Source organism: Chenopodium album, chromosome 5 (assembly GCF_948465745.1).
Source record: "Chenopodium album chromosome 5, dcCheAlbu1.1, whole genome shotgun sequence".
Classification (NCBI taxonomy): Eukaryota; Viridiplantae; Streptophyta; class Magnoliopsida; order Caryophyllales; family Amaranthaceae; genus Chenopodium; species Chenopodium album.
Window position 1 is genome coordinate 12,542,838 of NC_137838.1, and position 11,332 is coordinate 12,554,169.

Here is an 11,332-nt window from a genome sequence, read left to right on the forward strand (position 1 = left end):
ACAGGAAGACCACCACAAAAAAGCAATTGTTCTCTGATTGTGTGAAAGGTAAAAATAAGCAAGGTGAAGAGGAGGGTACATATGGGACTAGAAGGGTGAAGGGAAACAGGAAATCAAAGGGGAAAAGGAAGAAAAGGTCAAGTAGTGAGGTTGAGTTTGAATCTGGATCTGGTTCCTCCAGTTCCGACTCCTGTGACACTAACCTAGATTGGGGAGTAGGGGAAGAGGAGGGTGATTATGAGGATGCTAATATTTATGTAAAGAACATACTAGATGAGAATGCAAGTTTAAAGGGTGTGCAGGAGGAGAGTGATCATGAACAGAAGTGTATGCTTGAAAGTGAGCTGCTGATTAAGGAAGTGACCAAGTTCAGAAGGAGTTCACATCTGATTCAGATGAGTTGGAAAGCCCTAGAGGTTCTGATGATGAGACAGATAATTACCCATGGTTTCATGCTTCTACAGACTATAAAAAACCTATTCAGTTGGTGAAAGGACAGAAGTTCCTCAACAACAAGGTTCTCAGGAAAGTCATAAGGGTTCATGCCATTGAAAATAGGTATAAGTTCTGGTATTTGCATAATGACAACAGCAAAATAATAGTGCAGTGTAGAAGGAGGTGCCAGTGCAAATGGAATTCAAAAAAGTGTAAGCTGCCTATGTGTACTTGTGTTGGGGGAAGGAGATGTCATTTTAGGGTGGTAGCAAGGAGGTCTGTAAATCAAGATTTTTGGCAGATCAAGGGTCTGAAATTGAAGCACAACTGTTTAAGGGTCAGAAGCAATCTGAATCTGACTGCTGGATATTTAGCTGACAAATATATTGAGGACTGGAGGAGTGACCCAGGGTGGAAACTGAAAAGCTTTAGAAGGAGGGTTTTAGGTGATCTAGGTATTGAAATCACATACAGTAAAGCCTAGATGGCTAGAGCAAGGGCCAAGATTATGATATATGGAAGTGCAGCAGAACAATATTCAAGAGTGTGGGACTATGGGAAGGCTTTGATGAAATACAACCCAGGTACTGAGTGCAATGTTGTAGTTGATGGGATTAATAAGCCTGAGCCCCCATTATTCTTGAGAATGTTCATATGTCTTGCACCTTTGTCAAAGGGATTTCTGTCAGGATGTAGACCACTCATTGGGGTTGATGGATGTCACTTGAAAGGTCCATACCCTGGTCAAATATTAGTTGCAGTAGGTAAGGATGGCAACAACAACATCTACCCTATTGCATGGGCCACAACTGAAATAGAGAACACTGAGACTTGGGTCTGGTTCCTTGAAAGTCTCATGAAATCCCTTAGGGATGAAAATCAAGGTTTGGGCTATACCTTTATGTCAGACAGGCAAAAGGTACCCACTTCTGCCATTATGTCTTCTTCTTTGAACACTGGTTACAAAAATGTGTAGTAGCTGACTTATTGTGTGTGCTATATGATTAGGGACTTCTTGAAGCTTTGCAACAGGTTGTGCCATATGTAGACACTAGGTATTGTGTCAGACATATATGGGCAAACTTCAAGTTGCAATTCAGTGGAGCTACATTCAAGGAGCTTTTCTGGTCAGCAGCAAGGGCCACAACACTGGTATGGTTGTTCTCTAAAATTGTGTTCTTTTTAATGTTTTCAACTATGATATGATTTCGTTCTGTTCTGCCATGTTTGAGTTTGTTCAGTTCTGTTCTGATATGCCTGTCTGTGTGCTTTTTTGTCAAAAACAATCAATATAGTTTGACTTTGAAGTAGCAATGGAGTCAATAAAGTTCTTGTCAGAGGAAGCTTATGAGTATCTTGCTGATATCCCCCCTGAACATTGGTCTAGGCATGCATTTTGTTCTTTCCCTAAGTCAAACATGTTGCTTAACAACATTTGTGAGACTTTTAATGTTGTAATTAAAGAAGCTAGGGATAAACCAATCTTGACTCAGATGGAGTAGCTTAGGAGGTATATGATGAAAAGAACTCTTGATAAGTGGGAAATTTATCAAAACATGGAAGGAAAGGTGACTCCTTATGTAAAGAAGATCTTTCAAAGGATAGAATCTGCTGCAAAGTACTGCATTGTGCAACTTTCTAGGGGGGATAGTTATGAGGTAGAGCTAAACTCTGACCTAGTTACAGTTGACCTCAGCAACCATACATGCAGCTGCTACCATTGGGACCTAACAAGTATCCCTTGTGTCCATGCATAATGGACAAAAGGGCAGATCCTGAGGACTATGTGGACAATGCATACCTGGTGTCTACATACATGTTGGCATATAGGTATGAAGTTGCAGCAATGCCTGGACCACATCATTGGGATAAAGTCAAGCTTAGGCAGCCACTTCCACCAGCCATCAAAGTTCAACCTGGCAAACCTAAGTCTAAGAAGAGGAAGTTGGAGAAGGGAGAGGTGCCAAGCCATAACTTGAACCAGGATCAGCAGTCTGTGAAAAGGAGGACCACTTGCAAGAATTGCAAGCAACTAGGGCACTTTGCTAAGACCTGTAAAAAATGCAACTGTGACCCCAGTAGCTGTGTCTTCCCCTAAGAAAGATGGTGGAAGGCCACCTTTGAACATTAGCTAGGTCAATGACCAGAGAAAGAAAAAAGAAGAAAGGGCTTTGAAAAAGGTAAAAATGCAAACCTTCTACTTATAATTTGTTATGTAAATGAAAGCACCCTACTGATTTAGTTTTTTATTTACAGAGTGCTGCATTGGGTGGAACACAAGGACCTAATAGCATTGCTAGAAAGAGTTTTCCCAAGAAGATCAGAGAAAAAGACAGCGGCAGCAGAGTCAGAGTCAGCAAGATAGTCACAGTCAACAACAACATTGTCAGAGTCAGCAGCAGAGTCAGGGTAGTCAGACTCAAGCTTCTACTACAGCAGGTCCCTCAACCTCCACAAGACAGACAAGATCCAAGTTGAACCTTGTTAGACTTAGTGATTATATGTATTACTTAAGTCAAACTTAACATATAATGATGTTTGTAATATTTTGAGCAACTTAACAATGGTAGTTAACCTTTTTGATGTTTTGTGACTATTGCATGTATTTTGTGCTATCACAGTGAACAATGTTTAATGTTGTCCAACTTAACTTGTTCAGTGCACTATTAATTAACCTTGAGTTTTGACGCCTAATTTGATCATCTTACTGATGTTGTGTTTAGTTTTGAACATATCTTTGTTTAAAGCACCAAACTCAATTAAAGCTTTTGACAACAAAAAACAAGATTTAAATTGGAACAAGTTGATTTTTTCCATTCAACTAAAAAGACAGAGTACAATAGTGAAAGCCTTAACATCACCTCCCACTTATTACATTATTCTCACTACAACAAAACCTAGAACAACCAACAAAACAGAACACAAAGCAACAAAATAAACTAGGAGCTTGTTGACTGAATTGCCAGAGTTGGTGATCATCATCTTCATGTCCCCACTGAGAGCCTGCAATAACCAAGACATCTTCATCATATTCTTTTCCCAGTTAAGTCATCATCATCTCTTTTCAGAGAGGTCACTTCAGCTTTCATCAACTTGCTGTCAAGCAAAAGTTGATTGATTCCAAGACATCTTCTAACCTGCAATAACCATAGGAGATGTTAGTTTATGCAACAACATCCATCAACCCACAAATTATACATATGTTGCTCTACCACACCTATTCACTGTGGTGGTTGGCCCCCATAATGAGGATAACCAAGGGGTGGCCAAGTCTCATTTTGCTTCATTCTGTACTCAAGGATACAGTCAGCCAAGAAACCAGGGTCATCAGTGCTCCCCACATGTATGTTGTATATGTTCAGATTAGGTAACCTCCTAATCATCTTGAACACATCACCATCATCCTCTAAGGTTCTATACTTCCCCTTATAAATATATTGGAATATGGGGTACAGGCCGGAGGTCAATTGATCCTTCTACTGGATCATCCATATCACGAAGTTGATCTTCAAATGCTATTGTTGTATCTTGCAAGTTATTTTTGCCAATCTCATATTCAATGTCAATAACAACACTCAAATACTTAAATCTGAGAATCACCTTATTCTCCTCCATTTCTGCCACAACCGTTCCAACAAAAAATAAACAATAGAAGCTTAAATTATGTTCCAATCAACTCAAACAATCCCAACAATTTGTAACTATAAAATTCAACAAAGTTATTTCATAATCAACCACACATTATAACAGAAACCCCAATTCAGTCCTAGTACATAACCTAATAATCTACACAAGGCAAAGAAATCTCATGCAATGCCCAAAATAAGTAACCACACAAATTCCCCCAATTCAATTGAAACAAGAACCCTAATTTTTAGAAAAAAAAATAAGGTTACCCGATGCAAAATGATTTTTCCTAGGAGTTAGGGTTGCGTCTGCAGTTACAATTGAGGTCCAATTCGCAGAATTTGATGAGAATTTGAAGATGGGATGGAAAATTGAGTTAGTCGAATTGATTTGGGGGAAAAATCGGGGAAGAGAAACTAATAGAGGCAAAAACTAGCCGTTTTTAGCCGTTACAAGGGGCCCACGTGACAGAATTCCACCGGAGATTCAAATTGGGTGGTAATCTGAGTATATAATTAAATTATGGGGTGGTAATTTAAAATAAAAAAATATATGGGTGGTTAGGTAGAAAAAGGTAATATTTTTGGGTGGTAAATTAAAAATTTTCCTTTAATATATGACACTTATAAAATTTCCGTGTCTACAAATATAACGAAGTTATACAATCATTATGTAGAAAATTTAGTTCACTAGTTAATGCATGTTATGAACATCCTCAATAGCAATTTCGAGTTAAGTGGTGGCAACTGGCAAGATAAAATGTGTTTCAAGTTGATACTGAAAATTACTATGCATGTACTACATAGTTAAGATGGTTGAAATCAAAATTGTAGAGAAATTCCAAAATTTTTAGCACGATTATGTTTTTCGAAAAGGCAAAGTCGTTAATAAATGAAAACTAGATGAAGCTATACGATACACAGCACTGTTTGTTTTTATTTTTCGATCAAAAGGCAAAGTAGTATTTTTTGTATGTCTGTGATAAAAAAAATTACTTTATTCGTCGTACATAGTAAATCGTTTGATATTTTTATTTTTATTTTAAAATAAAAATGTCTCTAAAAACTTGGGAAAAAACTCCCTTTTATATTTGTACTAGATTAGCCCCATGCAATGCATGACATAAAAAAAATTCTTTGAAATAAATATATTTTATATGTACCTCATATGAGAAAAATTATAGAACCATAACCACCAATTAAAATGCTATATAGATCTAAATAAGTTTGAAAAAAGTAAAAATTTAAGCAAACTATACAGTACGGAGTCCTCTTTAACCTGGAGTAATTTTATTTGGAAGCCAACTTATTACTCATAAATTCATATAATATGAAATATGGAGTATAATATAAATAAGATAAGAATATGAGGTCAGCAATTGATTTAGGCGAGAAAATTTCTACCACAACTTAATATATGTACAATTTGAAAAGGAGATAATGTCAACAGTTGTTATTTTAGTAATATTGATAGATAGTTTGTCAAAAAGGTCATTAACATATATAGAAAAAAAAAACATGTAATTGTTTTATTAAAAACGTGTATGTTATTAGATTCTCATACTAAATTGATTAATATACTAAATTTAGAACGAATGATGAAAAAAATAGAAAAAAAGGAAAATTTGATAGGAATAATCCCGCTTTTTGAGCGTCGGAGATTAATAATCCCACCTTTGATATCAATCCGTTCAAAATGATTCTGAGTGACCAGTAACCGGTTGAAGAGGTAAATTCTTTTTATTAAATTTATTTTACACGTGTCACGACAATTTGATTAGTCCAAAATTTAAAAAAATAATTTTAAAAAAAAGTAAAATCAAATAAAAAAAATCACCATCACCACTAACTAAGTTTTAGCCACTACCATCCTCACACACCACCCAAACCCATACCTCGGAACTACCACCCCATCCAGCCCGAAACCACCGCCACCAAGAAACCACAACGACACTACGCCGACTAGGAACCAAACCCAGCCAGCCCAACCCCAAAACCCCTTCGAAAAATTGCAATCCACCAAAAACCGACTAGGAAATAGCGTTAATCGAGATCAAGAGAGGACGGAGAGGCCGGGACGGGGGATAGGGAAGGCCGACACGACCGGAAAAGGGATGGAGGACTGGGAAGGGCTAGGATCGGGTCGGGAAAGGGGTTTTCGAGGGGAGGGGGTCGGGATCGATACGGGGATAAGGGTTTATCAGGGTAGGGGGTCAGTCGCGACGCCGGTGCTAGAGCCGGAGCTGTCGTTGGGGCTGGGTGGCCGTAGTCGCGGGGCTGGGATAGTGGTGGTGGCTTGGGCAGCTGGTGGGTGGAGGGTGGTTTTTTATTTTTTATTTTTTCTTATAAAAGGTCTAAATTTTTTTTTATTTTTTTTTTAATTTTTTTTTTATTTTTTTGATCAATCATAGGCCGCCACGTGTCAAGTAAATTGTTATAACAGGCTACTTGTCCGGTTGGGACCATTTAAAGTGGATTAATATCAAAGGTGGGATTAAAAAGAATCCCAAAGGTGGGATTATTTATTTTGGACGCTCAAAAGGTGGGATTATTCTCATTAATTTTTCCAAAAAAAAAACTCTTCATTTCTTTAAAGTGTCCCATTGAGTTCCAAGTGATCAAATCTCTCTCATTCATTTCGTTTCTTTAAGGTGCTATCTAATACTTTTGTTTATTTATTTTTCTTAAATATAGTTAATGTATGGCATAAGATTGTTTTTTTTTTGGTACAAATTATTTTCTTCATCTAAATCTATAATAAAAGTATTTAAGATTATTATAATACAAGAAAACTATAATTTGAAGTAAAGAATACTCCCTCTGTTTGTTTATATATATATATGTGCATCAGTTTGACCGGCACATTTGCCGAGACGCTACTTTGACCGTAAATATCTTTAATTGTGTATTAGTAAAAATTGTAACAAAAATATATTATGAAACTAGACATTATGACGAATCTAATAATATATAATATAATAACATTTATTCATTTTTTAGAGGTGAAAAAATTAAGTCAACCATAGTATGTGAATAGTGCAATTATCAAAGTGATGCATATAAAAAAAACGGAGAGAGTATTTAAAATATAGACCCAGGGCATCGTCCGAGTTAAACACTAGTTTTTTAATTAAAAAAAGTTAGACCAACTAGAACAAGACATGTGTCAAATTAACCTGCTATGTACCTACAAACAAGTTAAGGACCATTTTAAAAAGATAGCACTAAAGGGTGGGATTATTCCCAAAATTTTAAAAGGTAAGACTATTTTGAGAAGACTTGCAAAAGGTGGGATTAAAATTGTAAATTTTCCCTTCATTTTTTTCCTAATTCGAAGGTAAAACGATTTTTCTAAGCTCTACGTTGTTGAAGAAACAAGAACTTAAAAATGGAAAAAAATGTTAGGCCTTTTATAACTGAAGTCGTGGGGCAAGTTGTTCAAAAGAAAGCTCACTCAAAGATGAATGAAAAGATGAAAAATTATGGGATGATGTAAAAAGTAAGATAAACCGCAAATTCTTTCACTACCCATACTACTATTACTTGCGAAAGGGAGTACCAAGCTCGAAATATTATGTCCTCTAATGATTTGTGGTATTTTATCACCTGTTAACCTTTTGTACTACTACGTACTCCATTTATTTATTGCTATGGGTTTGACACAAATTCTTAAATGAACCTGATTTACAGTAACTTATTGTGGACCATTTTAATATTAGAGAAACTATGGTTGTTTTATTTAAAAAAAAAAAAAAGTCACTATAATAAAATTAAGGTCACTATGTTGAAATAAAAGTCATTTTGGTAATATATATGCTATTTAATGAAATATTTTATATACTGGTCAATATGAATAATAAAGATCACTATGTTAGAATTAGGGTCATAACGTCGTATGCAAATTCACAATAATATTAAATGTTACACAAGTTTTAATAATGGTTACTATGTTAAAAATAAGGGTCACTATGTTCAATATAATGTCGGTTGCGTGTGTGTAATAATTCGCGAGTCCACAATAAAATTATTGTGAACCAGGTTCACGCAAGTCTTTCTATAAAAATAACTTGATAGAGTAGTAACTTGTATTGTGTCAAATACGGGCTGAGAGCAATATAAGGAATAATCCCTTAGCATTATAAAGTGTTTAACACTCTCTTGTTCAACCAATGTGAGACACTTACATGTAGTGATACTTGAAAGGTCTAATATTCAACATATTGTACGGGAGGAAGCTAAAAGTAGCCGTAATTAACTATATACAGAGCGAGTAGTGATTAGTTTGGTGGCTTGGTTTGTAGGAGGGGCAAATATTTTAGTTTAATGTCTACCGTATTCTTAAAATTCTCAATTGGTCTTGTATGGACCCGGTCTACAATAAATAAAATTTGACACTTTCAAATAATATAATCACATTTTGGATGATATAATCACTTTTTTAGATGATATAATTATCTTTTTGTGAGTCATATTTTGAATTATATAATCTCATATTAAACTATTTAATGAGATTATATAATTATCTTTAGGATGATAAAATTTAAAAATCATGTTTTAAAATGATGTAATTTACTATTTGATACTTTTTATAACAATAAATTCACTTTTTGAGTTATACATTTACATAACAGCTTCAAAATGATATAATCACTTTTGTAGTAATATAATCACATCTTGTATGATATAATCACATTCGTATGGTATACAAGAAGGTTGGGTCTACAATAAATTATTGTAGACCGGGTCTATTCTAGTCTTTGTATAAAACTCTTGTGTTAGATTTATAATATAAGATACTTTATAAATTATTGAAAATTATATTTATTACGAAATAGGAGTAAGTTTTTAATCATGTTATTTAAAAAAAAAAAAAAAAAAAAAAAAAAAAAAAAAAAAAAAAAAAAAATTACAGGAAAATTTTTGTTGTGAATTTGACACATTTATTTCCTCCGATTGTGAGCTATTAAATCCAAATACCAAGAGTAGAGCACGCATATTCTAGATTTTCCTCGGATCATTTAAAAAAAAAATAATAAAAAAAATAAAATTATTCCTTCGTTTATTCCATTCTTGAAATCTTGTTTCCTTAAAGTGAAATCTTTGCCCGTCAAAAAAAAAAAAAAAAAAAAAAAAAAAAAGGTGAAATCTTGGAAAATAGAATTGTATTTACGGAGTAATTGATACTCCGTATTATTTGATCTTATTGTTTCAAAAAAAAAAAAAAAAATGAATCTTGTAAGATTGTAGGCTGATGATGTATGAATGATGGTAGTGATGACACATTTGACATGTTTAAATCCCATACAAAAAATTTCTCACTCTGTTCTTAAATAATTAATGTATTTGTCTATTATTTTTACTATTTATCTAATAAATTAGATTTATTATTGTTTCAATTAACATCTTTAATTTATAATTATTGATAATTATATACGAATTATATAATTGGTCAAAAAATTTACAAGTAATTAATTTTATAAAATAAATGAGAACTATTATTAAAGATAATAATTTAAGGAAAGTTTAGTAGGAGTAGTATTTGGATATGAATAGGACTGTAAGTTGTATATAAGTAGAAATATGTTGTCATTATTTATAAAAGGATCTAAAAGTTAAAAGATTAAAAAAAAACAAAAAAAAAAAAAAAACAAAAGCAAACCAAAAAAGCGAGAGAGAATTAAAGAGACAGATCGCGAAATTATGGGAATAAAGTTCCAATACGAAGATGTGAGAACAAGCTTCGAGGTTTCTGCCGTGTGTAGTTTTGCGTATCACATGTTCAAGAGTATTTCCACTAGCCGTAGCTTCAACGCCGCAATCTGCATGGCCGGAGTAAAAACACTGCGTTTGGGTTGTGCTGGAGGCACATTTGCCGTGGTTACATACAGTATGACCACGGGAACAATCAAGGCTCGTTATGGCATTAAATCCGCGTCATGTGCCGCCATCGGTATCGCAACTGTTCTCATGCAAGCTAATAATGGATGTTTATCGCGACTGTCCTCATGCACGCTAATGGATCTTTGGGTTAAAGAGCGACGAAAGAAGAAGAATGCTGATCAGGAAGATAAGCAGAAATTGGCGGTTAATTAATTATTTAATTATTGTACTCCGTATCTATTTTGCTACTAATTGTTACTCCGTATTATACATGTGCTCATATATTATTATTATTATTATTATTATTATTATTATTATTTTTATTATTATTATTATTATGATGATTCTTTTGCTCGTCAATTACATGATTCTAATTAAGAATCAAGATCAATGGAGTATATCATTAACTCGTACCACTTCCCCCATTCGTTTTTATAGGATTATTATAATTAATACGAACAACATAAATAAAAATCTCACTTTTGGCGACAATAAATTTCAGGCATTATTGTGATTACTAATACAAACCATATAAAAAGTAATAAGTAAGGTGTATGTCCTAGATTATGTAAAATAATAACTCTAAAATCTCATACATTACCGTCAGCTATCCGTGAAATATTGGTATTTTATTGGAAATAAAAATCTAAACCAACAATTTTATCCTATAAATCTAATAGAAAGACTTGCTTGAACCTGATCCATAATAATATTATTGTCGACCCGAGATTTATACACACGCAATTGACATTATATTGAACATTGTGACCTTTTCCCCGAACGGGGAGAAAATGTTTTTTTGACTTTTTTTAACATAGTAATCTTATTTTTAACATAATATTCTTTATTAAAAACGTTTAATATTATTGTGAAATTGAATACGACGTTATAATCCTAATTTTAACCTCTTATAGCCTAATTTTTCAGCTCGCCATACAAGATTATAAATTTGTAGCCAATTAAATAAGAGATTATTAATTTCTTTTAGAATTAATTAATTCAAATGACGCGCAAGCAAAATTGCCAAATGATATACTCCGTATTTAAGTTATATTAATAAATTATAAAATATTATCTTTTGATATTAGGAAATTTATCTAAATATGTAACAAATTTTAGCACATAAATACCAAAAAAAAAAAAAAAAAAAAAAAAAAACCGTGGTTGACTTAATTTTTTCACCTTTAAAAAATGAATAGATGTTAATATACTATATATATATCATTAGATTCGTCAAAATGTCTAGTTTCATAATATAATTTTGTTACAATTTTTACTAATGCACAATTAAAGATATTTTTGGTAGAAGTAGCGTTTCCGCAAATGTGCCGGTCAAACTAATACATACTTCTCCAGTATAAAAAAACAGAGGGATTATGATATTCGGAAGG

At 33.4% G+C, this 11,332-nt stretch overlaps 1 protein-coding gene across 1 annotated transcript; it reads left to right on the forward strand.

The window, feature by feature from the left end:
- Positions 1 to 919: 919 nt before the first annotated feature.
- LOC145632610 (uncharacterized) lies at positions 920 to 1,937 on the forward strand. The gene is made up of 3 exons (XM_081684963.1): positions 920 to 1,354; positions 1,444 to 1,587; positions 1,731 to 1,937. Exons 1-3 carry the CDS (start codon positions 920 to 922, stop codon positions 1,935 to 1,937), a joined length of 786 nt encoding a protein of 261 aa, XP_081541089.1.
- Positions 1,938 to 11,332: the final 9,395 nt, after the last annotated feature.

Coding starts and splice junctions, on each gene's coding strand:
- LOC145632610 (XM_081684963.1), top strand. CDS start 920: ATGGCTAGAGCAAGGGCCAAGATTATGATATATGGAAGTGCAGCAGAA. Junction 1,355..1,443: donor TTATGTCAGACAGGCAAAAG/GTACCCACTTCT, acceptor CTATATGATTAG/GGACTTCTTGAAGCTTTGCA. Junction 1,588..1,730: donor CAGCAAGGGCCACAACACTG/GTATGGTTGTTC, acceptor CAATCAATATAG/TTTGACTTTGAAGTAGCAAT.